Source organism: Rhinichthys klamathensis, unplaced genomic scaffold (assembly GCF_029890125.1).
Source record: "Rhinichthys klamathensis goyatoka isolate OS25496 unplaced genomic scaffold, OSU_Roscu_1.1 h1tg000020l_1, whole genome shotgun sequence".
NCBI classification, from domain to species: Eukaryota; Metazoa; Chordata; class Actinopteri; order Cypriniformes; family Leuciscidae; genus Rhinichthys; species Rhinichthys klamathensis.
The window spans coordinates 4,295,545-4,321,246 of NW_026606571.1; the positions used below are offsets into that span (position 1 = coordinate 4,295,545).

At 39.6% G+C, this 25,702-nt stretch overlaps 1 protein-coding gene across 1 annotated transcript in view; it reads right to left on the bottom strand.

Moving 5' to 3' along the window:
- Positions 1-24,170, bottom strand: part of LOC130075779 (plexin-A2-like) — a gene marked incomplete at its 5' end in the record, with an annotated part of 61,501 nt that extends 37,331 nt beyond the window's left edge. Inside the window, 8 exons of the mRNA XM_056240549.1 lie at positions 439-673; positions 2,594-2,734; positions 2,917-3,156; positions 9,498-9,591; positions 13,578-13,745; positions 14,794-14,930; positions 18,314-18,431; positions 24,019-24,170. Of these exons, the coding sequence (XP_056096524.1) occupies positions 439-673; positions 2,594-2,734; positions 2,917-3,156; positions 9,498-9,591; positions 13,578-13,745; positions 14,794-14,930; positions 18,314-18,431; positions 24,019-24,170 (1,285 nt within the window). The remainder of the gene's footprint in view (positions 1-438; positions 674-2,593; positions 2,735-2,916; positions 3,157-9,497; positions 9,592-13,577; positions 13,746-14,793; positions 14,931-18,313; positions 18,432-24,018) is intronic.
- Positions 24,171-25,702: the final 1,532 nt, after the last annotated feature.

Here is a 25,702-nt window from a genome sequence, read left to right on the forward strand (position 1 = left end):
AAACGAAAGCTGCTGCTTTCCGTATGTTTTTCCGTCATCTCCTTTAACGTCCATACTGTATGTAAATTGTGCGAGCTTATTTCATCCATGAGATCGAAATATCTGAAAAAGCCCATACATTTACCCGCCCATAGACACTCCCCTCGAAAAAATCAGGACAGAAGTTGTTGAAAGTGGACAAAAGAGACGGATTAAAACACCAGGTGTAAACGTCTACCAAAACACATCTTAATACCAAGTGTAAACAGGCCGTAAAAACATAAACAAGTGTCAGAAACTAATTGAAAAATTCGAATTATTACCTGACTCGCTAAATTACGTTTTATCCAGGACATGACAGTCCCGTTTTGGGGGTCATAATGAAACAAGATCGGTTTCTCCCAAATAAACACAAATGATCCATAAAGCAACATAGTGAAAAGTGTTTGTCTTTCTCACCTTCCTTGCACTCCAGCGCGACCCTGGACTCCAGGTTGTCCATTTGCATCTGGAGTCGCTTGAGTGTGAGGTCGTTCTCGCGGGATTTACGCTTGTAGGCAATAAGCACGAGGATGACGATGATGAGAAGCAGTCCGCCACCGGCAGCGATGCTGACAATGGCAGGAAGAGTCAGGAGGCTGTCAGAAAGAATGTTTACTGAACCGGGGGACACATGCAGACCACCGACCTGCACCTGAGAGAACAAACACACATATATACACATGAGAATCAGTTAAGAATAAACGCACACACAGATACACATATAAAGATGCGGACGCAGAGACACAGAGTGTGAAAATATACCTTACCCACTCAACCCACAAAAATAGAGAAAAAACATACACATTGCTTTGAGTACGTTTTGGGCAGCACTAACAGTAATTGGTTTTCTGTTCCTAGGGAACCTGGTGACAGCAACAAGACCGTGGCATTGCTGAAGGTCTGGCCTGCGTCTCCACCAGCGGTACAACAATAGTAAATAATGAGCATGAGGGCATTTAACACCCACCTCAACAGCACAGGTCTCAAATCTAGTAAACACGTACTAAAGGGCCTTGCAAGCATGTTAAACACATGAAAACACATCAGGAATTGTTCACAGAAATCCAAATATATATATTTATATATTTCAATCTGATCATAACTGCTGACTGTTTTTTTTTTTTTACAAAAAAGGATCAGAAATATGGATCAAGGATCAGGAATTGTTCACAGAAATCCAAATATATGTATTTATTTAATTCTGATCATAACTGCTGACTGTTTTCTTTAACAAAAAAGGATCAGAAATTTGACATTATGGAAAGAGAGATGGAAAAACTACTTACTATCTTCAAATATTTGGGCTGGATTTCAAATGTTTTTGAAAGAAGTCTCTTATGCTAACCAAGGCTGCATTTATTTGATCAAAAATAAAAGTTAAAACTGTAATAGTGTGAAATATTATTATGATTCAAAATAACGGTTTTCTATTTTAATATAGTATATTTTTAAAATGTAATTTATTCCTGTGATGGCCAAGCTGAATTTTCAGCATCATTACTCCAGTCTTCAGTATCACATGACCCTTCAGAAATCATTCTAATATGCTGATTTGCTGCTCAAGAAACACTTATTATTATCAATGTTGAAAACACTTGTGTTGCTTAATGTGGAAACTGATGCATTTTTATCCTGGATTATTTGATGAATAGAAAGTTCAAAAGGACATTTATTTGAAAAAAAAAATTTTTGTAACATTATAAATGTATTTACTATCTCCTTTAATCATTTTAATGCTTCTTCACTGAATAAAAGTACTAGTACTAATTTCTTAAAAAAAAAAAAAAAAAAAACTGTCCCCAAACTTTTGAATGATAGTGTAATTCACTATATGGGAAAGGTACTGAGACACGTTTCCATAAAGCCTAGTTCACACTACATGATTTTAAGCCCGATTTAAGCCCGATTTGCAAATCGTTGAGCTCGCCGACAGGTCATGGTGTTATCGCGTGCAAATCGCGGGGGATTAGCGGGCGATGAACGCTCGCCAATATGTTAGTATGAAAGAGCCAACAACGCATCAAAGACGCTCGCAGACGCCTCGCAGACGCGTCGCCGAGCCCAGAAAAATATCTAGCATGCTAGATATCCAGAGCTGTCGCACGACTCAAGCTCACGTGATGTCATGAGCTACAGCCAATCAGAGCAAGGCATGTTCGCGTGTTGTGTTGTTCTTCGTTGGGCGCGCGTGCTGTTTCGCGTCATTTCCGGTTCGTTTTATCGTGTGATTTTTCGTGACAAAACGTGGTTTGTAGACAAGATAGAATCGTTGGGTGACAGAGTTGTTGTCAACTCGTGTAGTGCGTTACCTCCTGTTGCGGATCAATCACGTTGTGTCGTGTGGTGTGAACTAGCTCAACAACTTGAACACTCCTGATTTCACAGAGAGCAAGTCATGTAGTGTGAACCGCACAGTTCAGCCCGACGTTTTAAAATCATGTAGTGTGAACTAGGCTTAAATCAGAAATCAGATTTCAGGTTTTGATCTGGATTGAAAAATATTTCAGAAAAAAAAGCAAAAAAACAAAAAAGATTTGAGATGGATGTGTCGAACATATAGATGCATATTTACCATGATTTTGTACTGGCCGGTGAGATTAGGTGGCTCGCACAGCAGTTGAGACTCAGATACGGTGACAGAACAGGGAGTCTCTCCTATCAGAACGGTGTAATTAAGCTTCACTCCAGAGGCCAAGGGAACCAGATTCTTACCCTGGTACACACACACAGCACATGTGAAAGGTTAGTTACGTTTGAAAAGCTTACACTACTAAATATTTAAGTGTATATATACACACACACATACTTTCAGTATACATTGCATACGCATGGGTAATAACAGTCTGATCTGTACCTCTGAGGTCAAAGAGTCAAGCGTGTGGTGGATGGATGTACCTTTAAAATGATAGGTGAGCCAGGTTTCTGTTCCAGTATGCCATTGGTGCTGAGAGGCTCAAAGTAAGGGTTGGGGTAGTACATGAAGTTAGTGTTGTTGTACACTAGAAGAGCCTGCACATTATTGAAGATGAAACCAAACTCGTCTGCGTGCTTGACCGAGTCCAAACCCGGCCTGTACTCGGCTGTCAGCGACGGAGCGAAACAGCTCATAGTCGTGGTGTTCAGAATCTTACAGACCTGGAAACGAGAGAGAGAGACAGAGAGAAATATGCTTTATTTTCATCACCAGTTTTTGAGAGTAATTGTTATTCATTGTTTCATCTCACTTCAGTTCTTTCCCATTAAGATCCCTTTGATACCATCTGTTTTCAAGTGTTTTACTGAACTGAAAAGACCGCAGATGCATTTCCTTTTGTTAGACAACAACGGAGCTGGAGAACAAAGGAAAGACTACCTTTTAAATGAAAAAAATCAGAAACAAACTCAGAGAGAAAACATTAAAAGTGTAAATTACACTCTTCTGATCGAATCTCGCCACATCATGTGAGTGTCTGTACTTCATGAAAGAAATGAGCTGCCGAATCTAAATGTCCAGGTCGCTTGAAAAACAAAGTTCTCATATTTTTTCTTAAAGAAAAAGCAGCATGTTTTAGAACCATTTGGATTTGTTGCATTGTGAAATTATTATTTTATTATTTATTTGACAATTTTCCCATTATTATTAAAACTGCAAAGTACATCATAGTGATATTTGTTTTTAATTAACATTAATTTATGCTATTATTTAAGTTTAAAAAAAATACTGTACAACAATAATTAGATTCTGAGAATCTAAAAATCAGTACAAGTAATAATAACAACAAAGTAATGAAAAATCGGAGGGGAATGTCCTTTATTGGATTGAAATAATGCAACAACAAAAAAAGGTAATTTTCTGTAATTTCTTTTTGTATCATTTATTATGCTCTGCTAAATATTCTTTGGGGGATTTAGGGGACGTTTTTGTCAGAAGTTTCGGAACTTGCAATACAAGCAGCGCAGCTCAATGTATCGCTAACCGCGAGGCCTCAGATTCAATGTAATTTCATTGTTGAGCTGAAATGATGCAAACTGTAGCACTCTCGTACCTCAAGTATGCAACAACCGTGATCTGTACTGCATAAACATCAGCAGTCACACTTGACGGGCGCACTCACAGACGCCGAGCCGTTCCCTCGGAGTAGCAGAGAGCAGCAATGACGCTCCAACAACAAAATTGATTGCTGTGAAACTCTGACTGTGCCGGGAGGTTTTCATCTCATTTCTTTCTTCTCTCCGACTCTCAGGGGAGAAACTTAATTAGAGCTAAATATCTTCAAAGCACGGCAGGACCGGCGAGCACCACACCTCCTCCTCGCATCTCGCCTCCTCGCAGCCAGAGCCGCAATCCATACTAACTCATTTTGACCACACAAACTTGATTTTGGTGAGATTGAGGGTGCATCTCATTCCGTAGCTTTTGGTTCCTCATTCCTTTGCTCTTCACTCGGCCCTCGAGGAGTGTATAATAAGTGATATTTGTCAATTCTGAGATTGAAATGGTGTTCTTGTCAGTGATTATTGCTCTCTAGGCCAGTGCCATTACTAGTAAACACTATTATGAAAAAAGGCCAAATTCTCAGAATGAATTGACAGTCTGAGTAAAATTTTTTTTTTAAAAAGCCGCAAAACACAGCCTCTGGTTGTGGACATGGGGATTTGTGGATGGTTTGTCCCTCTGAAAGTGTATTTACATTAAAAATCTTTCTGAAACTGCAACCTCTGGTTCTGGTGTTCCTCAAATACAGCAAAATGTCAAGCATCTATAAGGACTGACTTACTATGCTTATTTAAAGTCAGGAAAGAAAACTTAAAAAGAAAACATGCTTCCAAAATTACAACTTTCATGGCAGCTGAACAGCGTGTAGGTTTGAACAACATTCGACGTCGCCTCCGTGAGCACGGGTCTCTTTCTGTAGGCACTTCACATTACGCACCGTGTTTGCATGATAACAGAAGCTCTCTTGCAGCTCAGAGGGGCTGGATCTGGTTAAAAATGAATGGGATTCAATAACTCTAAAGTCACACTGTCATCAAAACCTGTAATCCCATTACACACACCACAGCACCACACGTGAGGTAACCGAGAGGGCGCGCTGGAAATGCAGATCTAGTCAAACTGTTGAAAAACTGAGCTAAAGAGCAAGAGGCGAGAGTCACTGAATGTAGATAAATGACACGACACCTCTTCTAATATAAACATTATAAAAGACTTTTCGATTAAATAAAAAAAAAACAATATGTTATATTAAATATGTTATATGTACAAAATTAACAAAAATATTTTGAAAAAGAAATGCTACATTTATATTGGGAATATATTCATAAGTTTGTGGTCAGTAAGATCTTTAAAAAATAAATGAATACTTTTATTCGGCAAGGATGCATTATATTGATCAAAAGTGGCAGGAAAATATGTCCATTTCAAAGAAATGTTATTCCTTTGAACTTTCTACTCATCAAAGAATCCTGAAAATAATGTAACAGGATTTCCACAAAAATATTAAACAGCGCTTTTTTCAACATTGATCATAATAAGAAATGTTTCTTGAGCAGCAAATCTGCATATTATGATTTCTGAAGGATCATGTGACACTGAAGACTGGAGTAATGATGCTGAAAATTCAGCTTTGCCACCACATGAATAAAAAATTAAAATAGAAGAGAGTTATTTTAAAAGCTAATATTATTTCATAGTATTTTTTTTTTCTCAAATAAATGCAGCCTCGGTGAGCGTTCGAGACTTCTTTCAAAAACATTAAAAATCTTACCGACCCCAAACATTTGAACATGCATATCTATATATGGGATGATATGGTTGAAGGTTGCAGGTTTGAGCCCCACAAGATCCATGAACTATCATCATTGTGCCCTTGAGCAAGACACTTAAACCAGATTGCTTCAGGGATATTGTCGCTGTAGTAAGTGTTCTGTTACTCAGGATTAAAGTGAGCGCTAAATTATTACTTACTCCAGTGATGACAGCAGAGGACTGTTCCAGCAGTTCTCCAGTTCATACACCACTCCTACTAAACACTGAACCTGCAACCTTTGTGTTATTGAATTGAAAAGCCATTCTGAAGGTTGCTGCCCAGCTAAGCAGGACAAAATAAGGGTCTAATGCGATTGAACCATGTGTGTGTGTGTTTCTCTGTCCTTCCGTGGCAGTGCCATGTCAGAGACAGATGCTGTGGGCACCACCAGCCTGGCACAGCCTGGAAGAGCCTTTCACAGCCTCTGGACGCCATCTGTTTCAAACTGGCTTGACACACACTGGCTGTTTTCACATTTTGTCACATTTTGTCTAGCTGTACCAGTTTGTTTCTTCACTTCCGCCCACATCAAGCTACCAGTTTTCTAACCGGGGTGGGGGGGCAATATAGCTTTCCACATGGATGGATTTAATTAGCAGGTTTTAATTGTATTTTAAATAACACCTGCTGTAAGCAGAAGGAAATGCAGATATTGAGTGGGTCAAAAGCAAATGTGTTTTTAGCTGTACTTCAGGGCCTGCACCACACTAATAACATTTGAGTTCCTCTTCTGTCCTTCTATGACCAGGCTGCAGTAGCTGCAGGTATTTGGCTGTGGAAATAATTGGGATCCTTTTCTGTCTCACTGAAATAATTGGTTTCAGGTTCTTCCAAGAACTGACACATGACTCAGCACAAAGCACAGTTCTTCCCGCCTAAACTAATGAATCCAAACATCTCTCTCCCCTCATCTCTCTATCTCTGGGACAAAGAGTTGCATAGAGATGGTGCTCTCTGGCTAAAATCTGTCTCGAGTTACTCGGGTCAGTGAAAACGGGTACAAATGCCTTAAAGGGATAGTTCAGCCAAAAATGAAAAGTCTGTCATCATTTACTCATCCTGATGTTGTTTCGAACCTGTTTGAGTTTCTTTCCCTCTGTGGAACACGAAAAAGATATCGTCAACTGTTTTTGTCCATACAATGAAAGTCAGTGGAGTCCAAAAACAACTTCCATTGTATTCCACATTTTTATGTTGCACAGAAGAAAGTAATACAGGTTTTGAATGGTTGCTAAATAGAATATATATATATATATATATATATATATATATATATATATAATCCTTTAAACATTAACCTTTCTTGCTCGATTTAAACACAAAAAGTGATGTACAGTATGAACAGCAAGATATCTTCTGAACCAGACACAGCGAACTGACATTGAATAAAAAGTTTTATGGTAATGACTGCCCACCATTTCTGAATTATGCCCTTTGTTGTTTTAAGTGCATGCGCATGTAACTATATAACGAAAAAAAAGTGAGATAGACGGAAATTAGGGTAAAGGTAGAACAACTATAAGGATCTGCACGATTGTAGACAAACGCCCGTGGCTCTGTTAAATGCTAAGATGCTTTTATCATCCATAGTTCATGTTCTTCATGTTGGTTTTTTTGCGAGCGCGCTCTTATCCGAGGTATCTGGGGAGGTCTTTGACACTGATTGGTGGGAGCGTCTGATCGCTTAGTTTTAGAAGAAAAAAAAACTGAAGTGCCTTTGTGATCGGCTCAGATAGTGGCGTGCAACGCTTTAGGAATCCGTCTCCAGACTTCATTACCGAATCTCTTCGCTGCAGCATGTGTCAAGCGATTTTTTTTTTCTTCTTCTATTCCTCCTCGAGAGAAGACAAAGGTAGGAAAAACTAATCTTTTAGCTATAATCAGGAAAATGATTAATGTCTCAATTGCGGGTTGGTGACAGGTACAGCAGGATGCACAAAGGCAATTGTCTGCCATTCGCTCGGCTTCTGAGAACCCCACCAGGTAACGGGAGGGGAGGAGAGGAGGAAGAGAAGCAATTTGGGGAGGAGGCAGATGACAGTTTGAAGGCTGCCTTGACGGGCGCTCGGCTTTGATTGCCAGACTCCGCGGCTGTTTTGTTCCCCATCTCCCTCTCCAAAAATACAGAGGAAAAAGGGGGATGAAGAAATACATAATCGTGAGCTCAACGGTTAATAAAAATGCAGGGAATCCAAGCCAGGTAGGGTCTTTGGTGATGATGCCTGAAAGAAGGAAGCCAACCTTTCTCTGTCTACCTCTCTTTTTCTTGCTCTGTTGTAAAGAGTAAGAAAGAGAAAGAAAGAGAAAGACAGCACTAGCACCTGACACATCAGACAGCGCCCACACAACATATTTCAGGAGTCCCTTTAAGAACTCTAAGAGCTCTGGGCTCTGTGAAGCGTGGAGGAACGCAAGCTTCTGTCACTCCTCATTGCGCAGTCGGTGTCTATTTGACTAAAAGTGACTTTCAGGAGAACTACCCGCACACGGGTACATCTGTACAGCTACGGACTCAAGTGCAGTTCTGCTGTTGGAAACAGAGGAAGGATGGCTATAGCAGTTTTGCTTTCACCTCAGTGAAGTAAGAGATAATGTGTGATTAGTGCTGTTCTGAACACTTCCACACTTGAAAAGACGCGTTTTACATATCATTATTGCTCATAGACATGCAAATGGGCAAAAACCTACAATGTGTCCTATCATACATCTTTTTTTTGCCACCAAAAAACGTATAATTTCAATTATAAGCATTTTCCATATATATATATATATATATATATATATAAAGTAAATAGAAAGCGTACAAACATAATTGTTGATCTATCATACAGTACTGTATACTTAAAAAAATATAATACAATAGAAGATATGAGACGCCACTGGCTATCCCATCCTCATGTCTGACCAGGCTGAAAAATCCTATTATGTTAATTAAACTTGGACCCCTGCAGTGGAGAGCAAATTGAATTTGTACCAACTCTTTAGCCCTTGGGCCTTATTATTTTTGGGATATCTTTATGCTGACCAAGCCAATGGGTTTGCGGATTCTTTGAAACCCATTAACCAATACAACGCTTTTTAACAGGCCACTATCCACCAATACTGCATTGGATGCATTGGATGGTTTTATGCAGGACTCTACAAATAATGGCCAACAAAATCCAGTTCGACAAAGGTGGTATGAGCAGAGTAAAAAGCTCAAATTAAATGCCTCATCCGCACCACTTTGCGCAGACTGAATAATTCAGCAGGGTACTTAGTCGAAATTACAGATACACAGCTTGAAAAAGAGGTCACGCAGAGGCTTGTGGGTAGAAGATATATGAGATTTCTGAAGCTGTGGCAGTGAGTCACGAAGGATCTCGCCTCCGTGGGTCAACAGAAAAGACAGAAATTAGTCTAATGCATCACAAAAAAAGGCAGCGTGCAGATTGTGTGAGCCTCTCTCCACTGAAAGTCACCGATAATTAACTCAAACCTGCAGACAAAGCATCCCACTTCCCAAGGTCACGCATCTCGGAGGTCGAACTGATACGATTCGGTTTCATCGTGTCGGCCCTAGTGAGATATCAGCTCACAAGAGAGAGCCATTCTCCCACAAGCTCCTGAGCTCAGGTAACTAAGGTCATTTAAAAAGTGAGGGTGGATAATTGACGAACCACCGATAACGCAAACGAAGCTACTCACATTTACGGATTCCCGCCCGCCATACTTGATCCGAATCCTTGGCTCCTGAATGACATCCAAGTTCGTCCCGGTCACCACCAGAGGCGTGTGTCCGCTGAAAAACATACAAGCAGTCGTGATCGTGAATGGGGTGAAAACTTTGAATTTGAATCAAAACTTGTTTCTTTGTAATGTGGTGCTTAGAAGATAATAAGCTTTTGAGAAGGTTCTGATTAAAGATGCTTTTAACTGGCTTCAGTAGATTTAATCAAACATACTAGACGCGTCTTTGAAAACACTAAAAGAACAGAAGCAGCGGTGATCCTGCTTAGCATTCTGGGAATGTCCACAGCTTGATAAAGCACAACAAAAGAACTGAGCATCTGGGAGTGGAATGGGTGAGGAGCTCTTGCTCTAGGTGTTTCAGTTGTTTACTCTTGAGCACTTTATTAGCCAGGAGCCGCTCGTACGCTGTTCTGTTCAGTGTGGGCAACGCTCTGGTACAACAGCTACAGCATTGTGACTCAATCTACTGACACCATGGCATGAAAATCTCCCCCACAGGAAAATCACATAAGAGATCCATTCAATATCTCAATTGTTTCTCCTATACAGCAATACCAAACATAATGTGCCCCATGAAGAGACAGTGCAGCATATGACAGTAGCAACAGCTGAGAAGATTTGGGTCTGTGGTGACCAGGTCCACCTCACACAAACTTCCTTCTCCCATTCTCTCTATTTACTACTACAACACACACACAGCCTACTCTACGTCATTTCACATCAAGTTATGCACAAGTCACAAAAATAAAATGACTCTATCCTTGTGGAAAGGTTGCTTGGTAGCTAAAAGTAGGTCTAGCAAGTCTTATATTTCTGTAATTCACACAGATCAAACACAAATATGCCGACTGAATAGAGTAGCCAGCTAGCAGTTCTCTTGGCAGTTTGCTGATAATCCGGTGTCTGAACTAAAATGCTCAAAACATCTCCTGAGAAAAATCACATGGTCAACCTAGTCTTGGTTATTTCGTTTTGATTTAGTCTTATTTTATTTACCTTGTCATTCAAGGCCAGGGCACTTTTTGTAAATTTTTGGAACTTTTGCGCGCTTCCACATCCCGCGCAACTATGGATCTCCTAGGAACATTCATTATATATTGCCATAGATATATATTGCTGCGTACATGTATCCGTGTCACCTAGATGCGCATGCGCGAGCGGTGCGCGATCATGGTTGACTGACAACGAGACAAGAATACGGCCGTGTTCCGATTGTTCTCATCTCAGCTCCACCGAGACAAAATAGACATGCCATTTCAAAAATCTTTCATTTATTGTCAGAAATATGTTTACAAAAGCATCATAATTTATGTGACATAATTTCCAGTAGGCAACTGACTGCAAACAGGCACATCAGGACACAAACGAGCAGGCTTATGTGCCGGGGCTGAGCCTCGGAGAGCCCCGACCCAATTTAACCACTGACCTACCCCTTTAAGTTTCCTAAGCCATGAAAGAGCAACCGTTGAACAATACAATGTTCCTGTTTGTAGGCATGATTCTATATTGTTCTCATGTAAATGCGTCTCCATAGCACGCATTGTGTTTTATCGTGCAATTTATACGCAAAAATGAGTTTTTACGTGCATATGATACGCAGTTTTCGCGTGCATTTGATACGCAGTTCATTTGCGTGTAATACACACGCACCCCACACCACTAATTCTACCCAAACGTATAATACACACGCACCCCACACCACTACTAAACCTACCCTAACCAACCCATGCGTATCCTATGCACGTAAAAACTCATTTTCGCGTATAAATTGCACGATAAACACAGTGCGTGCTATAGAGACGAATTTAGTGTGATCGGGTTGATCTGTGAGTTGAGTCTTGTGTAGTCTCGCGTAGCCAGACATTCAGACTGACGGCTGAAGGTCTGGAATGGGCTCTATGCACGGCGGTATTTCCGGTGAAGGTCTAAGGATGCTGGATTACTTCCTCCGATCGTAGAGTCCAATGCTATACCGAGAATTGATATTGGTTTTTATACTCTATTGCTATACTAAAGAAACGTTAGTCACAAAAACAGACAAAACAGACACCCCTCATTTTGTTTATGCTTCTTTGTTTATTATATTAAATAAACATAACTATATATAAAATTACATCTAAACGTATTAAAGTTTCGTTTTAAAGACGAGAGGACAGTAAATTTTGAAGACTCTGCCATAATCCCGTTTTCCTCGGTTTTCCTCCGCTTTAAATCTCCCCAACCGGAAACGCAAGAGCATCCTTGCGTCAAACGCGGAAGTTATGCGTGCATAAAGCCCATTCATAGCAGCTTTCTTTGGCCAAGGCCCGCCCATAAGGCCGACATGTCAAACAACCAATTACAGTTCGTTTCGTTCAGCGTCACGTTTCGGGGCGTGGAAATGTCCCCACAACAACAGACCGGCGTGCGTGTAACAAGTCAGTCAGCATAGAAAATCAAAGAAGGAGAAGAAAACTCCAAGAGTCTATGCCGTGAACCTCGCATACTTTTGAGAATCCTACGTTTAGCTGATCTTGATAAATGCTCATTGTCACTCATGTAAACACAACAGTTTTTCTTCCGCAATCACACGTCTGCGCTTTGTTTCCCGGCGGACCGAAAATAAACGCGACACTCATGCCCCCCGGAAATCCGATAAAATTCAACCAATCAGATGACGACTTCGACATTCCTGAAGTGTTTCCAGTTAAGTGTACCATATGCATCAGACGTTTATCCAACGTTCCGTGGGCGTGACGTCTGAGGCTGAGACTAGGTCTTGTGAGACAGAGGCATTTTTTTTCTGCATTTCTAACTCCAGCTTGTAGTGAACCTGTATCTCAGCATCACTTATGTAGTTATTCTCAGCATATTCTATTTCTGTCTCATTTGTGCTACTGTATATAATCATGTGCAGCACTTTGGTATGAATATATTGAGTCTCTGTATAATCAGTCCAGTTGTGTAAAGTGAAATACTCAAAAATCACATAAAGGGATAGTTCACCCAAAAAATACAAATTCTGTCATATTTTGAGAAATGCCTCAGTGTTTCTTTTGTCTATACAATGGAATTTAGGGGGTCATGTTTGGTTCCCAACATTATTCAAAATATATTATATGTTCCGCGATGAAAGAAAGTCATAGGTTTGGAACGACACGACGGTGAGTAAATGATGACAGAATATTCATATTTGGATGAACTATCACTTTAAGATATAGTCATAACAACCACACACTTTGCCTGAGCAACATTATAGCATGTTGTAAAAGCAAATCTGAGCTTTTCACTCTCTCTTTCACTTTCTTTCTATATCTTGGAAAAGTATGGAAGGTACGGTGGGGTATGAGATCACATTGAAAATCTGGGATTCAAAATCTAATTCTTGAAATAAACAAAGTTTTAGAACTTTGAGCATTTTAAACAAAGAAAAGTAATTGAAAAACTTATATCTTAAAAACCCCCCAAAATATTTTAGATTCTACATTATTTCATGTGACTAACTCCTGACAACCTGTGTGTTGCTGTCATTACAGCAAGACATTTTTGAAACGGATTTAATTTAAATGAGAAAATATAAACAGACTGTTTAGAGACCCCACTGTATTATATGCTGTTATTTAAAGTTTTAGTCAGACATAAGATGTTCTCTGCAAAGACAGACTGTGCAAAGTTTTCGGGACTTCAGCAGCAGCAGAATATTTTTAGATCTCAGACGTGACTTAAAGCTTTCATAAAACTTTCATAAAACTATCTTCATGATCACCCTGTCATGGTGTAAATACTATGAAAAAGATGAAAGGATCTATCTGGATGCAAGTCAGCCATTTATTCATTTTCACGAATAACAAAGCAACACAAGGCCTTGAACAAAGATGCAGAACTGCATTCAGTGAATCAGATCAATTTCTTTCAGGAATGTGTCTGACATCCATTCAAATGGTCTTAGAATCATCAGCCTCAAAAAGTCCAAAGTGTTTGCTAACAGTGTTTGAAGGCCACTATCTGATTTGAATAATCCAATACTAAAACAATGCATCATATATGTACTGTTACCTGGCAATGCTCCATTCCGGTTCAACGCGCTGAACGGTGGGGTCGTCTATATACTCAAAAGTCAGGCTCTCTCGGACCTGGGCGCGATCCACACTCACGCTGATCTGAACCGGCCCTACTCCCGTCAGAGAAGGGGCGGAGTAACACACAATCTCCGTCATAGATCTTCTGTGGGCAAAGAAAATACAAACCAATCAGATTCTGACAAGATACTAAGAACAACACAAAGTCTTTACTTAATAACAGATGGCTAGACTTATTGTTCAGACACGCTATATTGAATGGCTAGTGGGCGGCTCTCTGCTCTTTTTCAATTGCAGTCTTTTCTTACAGCTCTCACTGAAAGTGCTACCTATGGAAAGTGAGCATTAGTCATTCTCTGCAGCGTATTAGAGAACGCTCAGCTATTACTTATGGCACCCTCGCACACGATCAGGAACGTGTCATCCTTCCACAGGAGCACAGAGGAAAATAGAAATCTGCAATTAGCCGCTATTGCATAGTCACTCTCTTGCATCTTAAAGCACTACAATCAGCCTCATCTTTAACTTTAGATCCTGGAGTGAGAGGAAAAGGAGGAGATATACTGTAGGAAGAAGTCTGGCGGGGGGTACGATATTTACATACAGAAGTATGCTAGCAAAATTAGAGTAAGAGGAAGAGGAAAGGCAGAAGAAATCTAGAGGAACAAGCATTTAATTGAAGGAAGTTGAAGCAGGAAGTCACCCGGAATGCTCTCTGATGGATGTAAAAAGTTTATAGAAAGTTAGGATCAGCAACTTTCTTCTGACATCAGTGTCCATGTTCTCACTATACAGTTTTGGTCAAAAGTTTGGAAACATTACTTTTTTAAAAATGTTTTTAAAAGAAGTCTCTTATGCTCACCAAGGCTGCATTTATTTGATCAAAAATACAAAAAACCCCATTAATTTAATATTATGAAATAGTATTACAATTTAAAATAATGGTTTTCTATTTTAATATACTTTAAAATACATTTCATTTCTGTGATGCAAAGCAGAATTTCCATCAGTCATTACAGTCTTCAGTCACATGATCCTTCAGAAATCATTCTATAAGTTAGTTCATTTTTTTAATCGATTGACAGCACTAATATATGTATATTATTTTATATAATATATGTATTACCATATAATCACATTTTTTTATACTAGGCATAACAGGATGCAAAAAAAATATATAAAAAAAATCATACTCATAAAACTCGCAGGTCTGGTTCCCAAAAAGCACAGTGACGCTGCTGCCTGCCCCCAGGTTTTCCCCCATTATGGTCACTTTAGTTCCCCCAGACTCTGGACCCCGACTGGGGGACAAACCCGTGACTGATGGCATCTGCAGACAGAAAGAGAAGACAGGTAGGAAACAAGGAAACAAGCTAAAGATAAAGTAGGCTTTACTTCAAGATAAAACTACATTGCATAATTGTTTACATTTTGTTATTCATTTATTTTGGTAACTCTTTATTTTACAATGCCCCTGTTACACATCTTACATGTACTTACTATAGTAATAACAGTAAATTATGCATGATTATAAGCAACTAACCCTAAACCAAACCCTAATCCTAACTGTAATTATATAGTGAGTACTTTTTGTTATCACTCAGTACTTATTTGTATAATTACACTGTAACAAGGGCTCCTTAACATAAAGCGTAACCTTTCATTTTATTTACACATGCAAAAGTTTGGGGTGGGTAAGATTTTTTTTATTTTTATGTTTTTGTCTCTTATGCTCATCACCATGTTTGCATCTATTTGATCAAAAATACAGCAAACACTGTAATATTGTGAAATATTATTGCAATTTAATATCATTACAAGTTTTAACTTATTTTGAAGAAAACCTATAAATAAATACATGAAATGTACCGGCCATAAGTATTTTTTTTACCTGCCATGAAACTGGAAGTAATGACACCAAAATTTTAGATATCAGTGAAAATTCACTTTTCTCCATTGCCAATTTCGATATCACAGCTAAAACGACTAGCTAGCTATACATTTAAAACAATATTGAAGACACTGCACACTTCACTGTATAAATTAAATATATCTTAATTAATTAATCCTTATTAAAGTTACAAACTTAATTCAGTCAAAGCAGTGAGTGATTTTTTCTTCGTCCTTTGTTGTTTGATTAACATTAAAAACACAGAGAGCAGCAGGAATATTAGGCTGCTGTCACTTTAAGAGTGAACGCACATATCTAATTTAGCTTACTGATACTGTACACATGCGTTTACTTTCCCAACTGTTTACGTTCATTTAAGATATGACCGATAATGTTTACTAGGATAACGGCAATTTTTTGACAATTTTGGGTGAATTTGTCCGCTCCAGTGCAAGAAGATGTGAAGTATAGCTCAGTATAGCTCAGTATAGTATTTGTGCGGTGCCTGACGCACACTTTGGCACGCAAAACTTTTCACACAGCGAGTGAGTAACTTTAGTCAAGGCTGAAACTTTAGTGAAGATAAAGCGCTGACCCGTCAACTGTCCCGAGCGTCGTTCACGTTTGTTCACATTTGTTCACGTTCACGCATTGCTAGAATTCATAAAAATGTTACTGGCCAACTTTCATATACTACTTGTCAATGCTGGTTTTCACTCACATGCATGCATACATACATACACACATACATACATAAATCTATTTAGTGCCGTTAGTGGCAAAGAAATGAGTTATCTGTATCAGCTGAACACAAGCATGTTTTGAATCTGAAACTGCCTAGATGTGGGTGGCAGTTCCACAAAAGACAGCTACGTTTGTAAATAACAACTGTCCTTCATGAGTCTCATTCGCCTCATTCGCTGCTGAGCTCACAAATAAAGAGCGAACGCTACAAAGAAATGCCATTTCCAGTCTTGTCTGAGTGATGCGAGCTCATGAAAAGCATGTCTGAGGATAAATAAAAGGCTTTTAAAATGTTGTACATAAACTCTAGTTCCCAGTTCTCTTCCTTTATTGTGCACAGGGACTGAAAATAGCAGATGGAGAAACACAGAAACAGACAGCTCTGTGTCTTAAGAAAGCACATGAAATGGCTGGTGGCCGACTTCACACGTGCACGGACTAAGAAATGAATTAACACCAATTTCGGTCTCGCCTCTCATTGTTCTACAGCCGGTGGGCCGCTTAGGGACTCCATGTTGTCCGACAACATTTGTCGGAGCGGTTGAGATAACACGCTGCTTTTATATTTGACTGCGATATGAAAGGCGTGCAAGAAAATCACACGCACACACAAACAGGCATACACACATACAGGAAGTGGCTGAAGCGCATATTGTAATATAAACAGCTCCCCTAATTAGCAGAGGCCGTTAATTGTGGTGGTATGGATAATTGTTTGCCTTGGTGTGCGTGTGAATGCTGCCGTTGATTATCTATTAACCCCAGGCTGGCGGTTGGGTGTTTGAGACAGGTGCGCAGGAGTTCCCACAGGTGCTCGACTGCAAGGAGACAACATGGCAACCATCCTTCCTTTGATTCGCTTAATGGCTTTTATTGTCTCCATGTTCAATGTGCGCTCCCCGTGGTGTTTCGTGTTCATAATCACTCAATATTTTAATAACCGAAAACATGTTCTATTATGCCGACGAGAGCTGCGCTTCTTAACGGAGGAAGCAGGGCTGCTGTTTTACCAATAATAATGACACACACAGCAGCAATCTGTAAATTAGCTAGTTTTTACAGCATATCTCGAGTCTTTTGTGCTTGACGAGTGCATTAGTTCAATAAACGCGCTTTTCTTTTAATGTCTTGGCAAATACATGTGTAAATGATGTTATTATCCACTAATCCACAACATCATTTCAGAATCTACTGAAAATGCACAAAAATGCTACTTTAAAAAGGACCAAATAGCACAATAAGCCGATAAAAATGCCATGCAAGCCATAAAAAGGTTAATTTATTGACCTTATGGCTTTTAATGACTCTAAATTTGCATGGAGAGACAGTTCCAACACATTAATGGAGTGATTTCCTAGATAACTGCCTGGATATAAATATATAAATATAACATGCAAATATACTGCTTTTGTGCCAAAGACGTAGCAAACGAATAGACTTTTAGGACATGTTCTATTATAGTACCATGGTATTCTTCAAAGGAGTTTTCAAACTGGTGGTTTGGGTGAGGGTGGAGAGGGTGCATACAATTTAGGAACTTAGACAACAAAGTATATATGTGTAGTGCAATATTGTTCAACACATTTACTGAGTATTTGGCAACATTACCACTTGATTTTTCATTCTGGTTAAAAAAAGTAGAACTATGAGATGTATTGCAATATTGCAATGCTTTGTGAGGAAGAATATTAAGTATTATAAGAGCAAAATAAATGTTGTAAGATCAGAAACCAGCATATTTACTTCAAAAGGAGGACTAATGAGAGATATGGATTTTTGTAAGGCCTCATGAATATGTGCAGAAGAAAGTCTTTGTTCCAAAAGCGTAGCTATTTGAACAGCCGAAGTACAGTATGTTGAGCTCTGAGTCACTTCCTCTGATTTGACATTTTCGTTGGATCGCTTCTGAGAACAAAGCAACCTCAGCAAGGTTCACCTGTCCAGAGGCATAACATCATGTGACCCGTGAGTTCTCTTCAATGGACCAGCTAAAGCTCAGTTTAATAAAACCAAAACAATGGCCGGTTTCACCACTACGTCACTGCATTATTTAGATGTAGCAGAGCTCAAGGTCTTACCACAAAGGAATAGTGCTGAGAAGAGCGGGTCTGGAGCTCCGGTTTACACTCCCCTACGCACAAATGGACTGGGCCGGGCTTACTGTCCGCAGGAGCTGCATCCATCTCGCATACAATCCTGAGAAAGAAGAAATATACAACGTTACATAATGGACTTGAATGAAAGTCACCTAAAAGGATGGATTTCACATATCACTCCCTCATAGCTTCTGTACAAACAAATCCAGGTCCATCCAGTCCCTATGATTACAAAGCTTTAACGCTTCTGGACTTCATCCAGACTAAGGAACCAAAGCATTGGAAGTCATCTCCAGTCCTGCTGAGTGATCAGTATGCGACTCTCTCTCTCTCCCTCTCTCCCTCTCTCTCTCTCTCCATTGATTTCCTCTTGATCTCAATGTAATTTTTGCTTTGATTGCTTTAGCGCACACATTCCATTAGCCGAATTGACAAGACCGCCCTACGGGAGTGCCAATGCGAAGAACACACCATGCTTTTGTAGCATTAAAACCATAAGTTCCTGTAGGTTCTGCACTGCATTTGGTTGTTTCTGTAACTATAGGCACTTTTGGGAAATAAACTCTTAAAACACACTTTTCACAGTGAATTATTTAATTTATCCACTGACATAGTTGTCCACTAGCGGATATACATACATCAGAGAAATCTGACTTTTATTTCTTTCTGAAAGTGTCACAGTTTTACCACATCTTAAATGATATATTGTGTTTAGTGGCACTCTGTTATAGAAATGATGGTCCCGGAGAGAACATTTGAAACTTTCTTAGGATAAAATGGCAGACTCCTTTGGCTTGCAACTGTAAGACTAATTACATAGCTAGCATTTTATGTATATTAATAAACACGCAATTAAATATTATTTTCTTACTTTTTGCATAATTGGACAAAAATACAGCTTGGAAATGACAAAAAAATATTCTGCTCACAAGTGATATTTACATTTTCATTTTTTTCTACACACATCACAAGTATCTTATTTCATTTCAAACTCTTCATTGACACTAGCCTGGTTAAAACCAGACCATTCTCAGTTGTAACTGAGTTATGGTCTGGCAAAGCGTCATAGACAAATCATTTCCAGAGGGGCGTCACCAACGGACGTCGCGGATAGACCTAAAACCATCAGAGTGATGAAGGAGATGACGTATGCAGAGCGGCGGAGAAACATCTCCGAGTGTTGTTCTTTGCTCGGTTTTTAACAAAAAGGAAACGTTCAAATCGCTTAAAACAGACGCGATAGCTGATTCGAACGAGTGATGTTCGACGGCGGCATCCATCTTTGTAATGTAGGCTACAAAATCTGCTTCAAAATCCCAGCGCTGTCGTCATCGTGTAAAGCCCGCCCCAAAGTTTCTGATTGGTGCCTCGATTTCGACGGATTGGAAATGAGCTTGAATGAGCTCTTTGCCAGACTAACTTTCAGAGCAAATCTAAATTTGCCGGAAGTTGTCTGGGTTTTCCCAGGCTACATTGACACGGTTGTCATCTTGGAATCAAAGCACACCAACTATTGGAGAAAAATCCTTTGGTATTTTGGAAATGACAACAAATGGAGCCTTTTTTTAAACATATTTAAAAAAACAAAATATTAAAATAAATATTAAAGGGAAAGTTCACCCAAAAATGTTTTTTCATTTACTTAACTCTCATGTAGTTCCAAACCTGTATGAGTTTCTTTCAGTTGAACACAAAAGAAGATATTTTGAATAATGTTTGTAACCAGACATTGACCTCCATTATATTTTTTCCTAAAGTCAATAGCTACTGTCAACTGTTTGATTACCAACAATCTTTAAAATACTTGCTTTTGTGTTCAACAGAAGTTAGAAACTCATACAGGTTTGGAACAACTTGAGAGTGAGTAAATGATGACACCATTTTCACATTTTGGTATGAAATGGAAGCTTTAGCATAAGTTCTGCCAGGAAGACTTAATTACTGCGTCACTTGTTACCTTCAAGTTTATCCAATCACGCCCTTATTCTTATCGTATAAAAGATCGGTACTTACACATGTTTGAGTTCGCAGATGCCGATGCGACAACACCCTCCGCCCTCCCCACCACCACCAGGATGGTCCCATCTATACTTCCCTTGGGGGTCGGCTGCGCCCCTGCCTTCGTCTTCAGGCAGGAGATGCTGATCCGCTACCCTCGGATTACGATCTATGGACGGGGCCTACGCCAAAGAACTTTACAAATAATTGCTTGCTGGGCTGCCAATAAATGAATGCTTCGTTACATAATTTTATCTCCCGAGTCTTTCTGGTAGAACTATTATTTCACTCTTTGTTTAAATTATCACAGTTTTAAAAAAAAATATATAGGGGTATATAATATAAGAATATATAATACGAATATATCAAATATAGGGACAATGATTCAACTAATTCTATAAATAAAAGCCTTTTTCAAAAGTAGCAAATATAAATGAAGACGACATGTTTTAATAAAAAATATCAACCCCTGACATAAAGAAGTGCCTGAAGTTGAAGAAACACCTATATACGGCCTCCAAAGCGCAGGCCAGTGACGCACAGCACAAATCAATACGGCGTTATCATGCACTCTGATCAGGGAGCAGGTCGATGTTGCTACATCATACGTGCTGATCAGGTATCAGCTTTACGGATGGGTGGGAGGAGCAAATGACAAAATAAAAACACACAGCCCATTGACCGGCCCTCAAATGAAGTAAATATGAAACCGACATGAGAATTCAAATCTGATTTGAAAGTGCAGGGGTGTTGCAATCGATGTTTGGTTGATATCGAGTGTTCGCATCATCAGGGATGACTGTGGGAATGCATGCAGCGCAGACTGCGTGATTGTGGGTGTGATGTGGCGTCCTGCCGTGAGTCTGACAGGCTCGGCAGACAGCGTTCACAGCTGTTCACAGCCCACATTATGCCCTCTCAATCACAATGAGCGGAGGACTTGCACTTCTAAGGCAATTAAAGTTTGGAAGCAAGTTTGGGTGCTCAATCATTGCTGCTGCGAGGAGAAAGTTTAGCTGTTGAGCTTCGGAAATGAGCTGATAGATGCTGTGACTAAACCATATTGTGTACGAAAAAGCACCTTTGATAGCTATTCAAAAGTAGCCAATACACGTACATGGATAAAGCCATTATAGTTATTTGAGGCTTAGATGATATCCTGATCTCCCTACTATTTCCTATCCTCTTTTAATGCACTATATCAAATGGCAAAAGATCTTAATGTTTACAACTTTAGCAAAAAATGACCAGAGAGAACTGTTGAAACAGATACGCGGCTTCTCGTTTCCGTCTGCGGGTTTGATGGGGTAAAGAGGCGCATTCTCCATTTCCTCATGACACCCCTTCGCCGCGCCATACAAATGAATCCACTCCCACTCGGCTCGGCTTCGTCCCGCTCGGATTAAACTGCTGTCAGAAGAGAGAAGGGCTGACAAATCTCCCTCCTACAGCCGGCAGCACGCCGTGCATTTCAATTACCACACGTTCCCCTCTCGCTCTGCCTGTCCCCGCCTCAGCGGCAGAGAGAGGCGCTGTGGACACACACTGCACCTGAGCGCAGACACTGTGCGCTATTTACATCCCCTTACATTACAACATGACGGCATACATGTTTGAAAGCAGAACGTTCAGAATTCCTGTCTACACTAAGGTCAGGGTGAGTTTTAATGCAACGTCGAATTGCATATTGTAAGCCGCTCATCCCAAATAAGTGGAGGGGCAACGTTAGTAGCGTAAACAATGTTTTCCTCATGTTGTGCTGGGGAAGAGATAAACACCTGTGTTGCATTGGCAAATCAGGGATCAAATCTATAAAGGTATGATGTTTTTTCTTGTTTATGGAGGGTTTGTTCTGCTGAGTTCCTTGCTGAGGCTGCCGTGCCGGGACATGGGCTGAAGTGTGAATTTGAAGTGTTGTGGTTTTCCCGAACTAAGTTTGGTAGCCGCCGCTGATTTCCAGAAACGCTGTATCCCACATCTGGTAGCGGGTAAGGAAGCCAGCAGTACACTTTTTATTTTCATTGTTGTGTGGATTGTTTATCTATCTGCTGGTGAATTTCTTTGTTTGCTGGAGAGGCCTCATTTAATGTGTGTGACTATTTGTTTGTTTGTGAGTGCGTGCATGTGTGTGAGTACGGGATATGAGGGCAGGTTATTGATATCTTCCACTATTTTGTCAAGTAGGGAACCTGTAAGCTACCCTTATTGTTTAGGGGTTGTTACAATATCATCACAATCTGTTAAACTGCATAGTGCTGCCTATTTCAATATAGGATAAAGATGGCTGGATACAGTGTCCTTGTAACCCAGTGCTCGCACTTACGTGTCAGTTCTGAGACGTACCGTTGATTATTTTTGAGGACAGAGAGAAAAACAGATAAGGATAAATGTAAGTTTAAAGGGACAGTTTACCCAAAACCGATCAGTCATCATTTACCCACCCCCTCAGGTTGATGGGTCTCATTGACTTCCAAAGTATGGAAACAAATACTATGAAAGTCAATGGGGCCCATCAACTGTTTGGTGAACAACATTCTTCAAAATATACTCTTTTGTTTTCAGCAGAAGACAGAAATTCATACAGGTTTGGAACAAATTGAGGGTCAGTAAATGATGACAGAATTTTCATTTTAGGGCTAACTATCCCTTTAATACTGTGTGATAAAAAAAAAGTAATAAATACATGTCTTCTGATTTAAAGATGATTTTTTTAATGCTACTTTACTTTCAAACATACTACCACAGTTTAATATGCAGACAGAGACAATCATTACTAAATCATTTGTAGGTTGAGTTCTTCAAAGTGTAAACACAGTGGCGCTTTTAAAACATCTCTGTTTGTTTAAGAATTCCGACCAGCCTGACACAGCAACTATCTCAACCAATGGTGTGAAATTGGGGCGGGGCTGTCTGTTTGTCTGACCAATCAAAGATGAGGACAGTGTTTAGGGAAACCTGTTCAAAAACCTTTTTGCAATGTTGTGATGCTAGTGGGTAGATATTACACATTTCACCATTTAACCCATTGTTTTTAATCAAATGGTTGACAAAAATGCTGAGTACAGACATTTTCTGCATGTCCCAGCAAAAACTACTGCTACAAATCATCACATTTTAGCACCCCCCCCCCCCCCCCCCCCCCCCCCAGGAGGTATGATATTAGTGACAAAATCCTGGCTTAAGGATATTTACAGATAGGGTTAATGACAATCACAAGGAAAACAACACAAACAGATGCTGAAGAATGGGACCTACTCCAGGCAGAGGCCAGGTCTGTCTGGACTCTAATTACGGCTTGTTTTCTGCTTGACAAGAAAATAGAAATGTTTCAGATAGAAATGTTTTCCTGTTGTTGTTAAAATGTTTCTGTCAGATAAACAAACTCAATAGAGCATAAAAGAAACGGTCGTGACCAACCATGCCTTTCATACTTAGCCCTGATTGGTCGCTTAATGCTTGTGACATCAAAGCCATGTTCACTGGATCCTGTGTGTGTGTGTTTAATGGACTCATCCGCTGAGTTTTTCCCCCTCATGAAACAGCTTCTCAGTATGTGTAATGTAGGACATTATCTTTTCCAACTCCTGCTATTTTGAGAAAGATTAAAGATAAGCTAAACCAGTTTTTTCCCCATTCTAATCTTTCACAGCACAAATTCATTGGAGTTTTACAGCTCCATAGTCACTCACTGTTCAGCGATGATGTAGCCGTTCTCCTGCGGGGTGCATTGGACTCCTGCTACCTGCACGTTGTTGACCATGTCTGGGAAGGACAGGCCCAGGTTCACACCACGGATGGTCACTCTGGTGCCCCCATGTGGTGGTCCTGCCACTGGGGTTACCTGAAACAAGAGAGGTAGTAATTGATTAATTCAGTGAATGAATCAGTAAATCTTTTTCTTTCTTTTTTTTGTAAAAACTTGAATATTTTCCAATCAATTTACAATATATTACACACAACCATTCAAAAATGTAGGATCGGTAAGATTTTTCAATGCTTTTGAAAATGCTCACCAAGCCTGCATTTAGATCAAAAGTACAGTAAAAAAGTAATATGGTGAAATATTACAATTTAAAATAACTGTTTTCTATTTATTATATTTTAAAGTGTCATTTATTTCTGTGATGGCCAAGCTGAATTACACCAGTCTTCAGTGTCCTTCAGGAATCATTCTAATTAGCTTATTTGGTACACAAAATAACTTTTTTTTATTATCAATGTTAAAAACAGTTTAAAAGAGCAGAAATTGAAATCCTTTGCAACATTATAGATGTATTTAAAATTTTATCAATTTAATGGGGTTTTGTTTTTGGGGGGGGGGGGGGTATGTAACAATGTAACAATTGAAAAGTCTGACGACAGAAACGTTCTGTCACATTCTATATATATAACACAGAGACATAAGAAAGTTAATACGGAACAAGCCTAAACTAGTTAAAGGTCTCCAAATGAACCTTTTAAAAGGATTCCTTTTAATGATAATTGGTTCCTTTCATTGTGTTTCACTTTAATAGCACCGAATTAGATATCAGTAAAACTCATTGTGCAAATTCCTAACCTATTAATGTTGCATTGTACATTAAAAATTTCCAGTCAAGAATGCAGCAGATCTGCATGCTGTTGCCACAGGCAATAAATCTAACACAAGGCCATTTTAGCCCTCGGAGCAGCCCACCCTCTCATAAAGTACAATATGGCCACTCAGCTTGACCTTGGCTCTGGGTGCCAAAAAGCCTTCTGTGCTGTTAAAGCCCAAGAGAAGCTCAGTCCTGGACCCTCTCCAGATCCAAATATCACAGAGAGGAGAGAGAGAGAGTGAGAGGGCGACAGACAGACCAGAAAGCCACACGCACAGTATAGCCACTACATATACAATCAATACACCATTTGTGTGCAGTCATGTGGAAGTAAAACCAACATGATCAAAGTAAGAGCATCTTCTAAGTGTGCCTGTTTACTGATCTGAGACCAGTGCGGTGCGGGAAGTGGACTAGATCCTCCAGTGGCTCTATGGAGCAGTTTAGCTGGGAGTTTAGTGGACATTAATTGGTTAGGATGTAAATAAGTGTGTCACTAGTGAACCTTAGGGTGGAAGTATATGAATCTTTTATTGCTTCTAAGGAACACAGGACTGGAACAGACGGAAACATCCGTATACAAGGGTGGAATGAAAGAAAGAATGGAATGCTAAATATATTCATATCGGTTCGAGTCAGCATCAGACTGACTTTCTAAGACAAACTAACTACAGAAAACTATCTAAACTGTTGAAATAATGCATTAAATAACACATACTTAAAAAAGTCATTCGTACAGTATTTATGCACTGTAAAGTATGACCATTTTCTTTATGCATGAAATATACAATGCAGC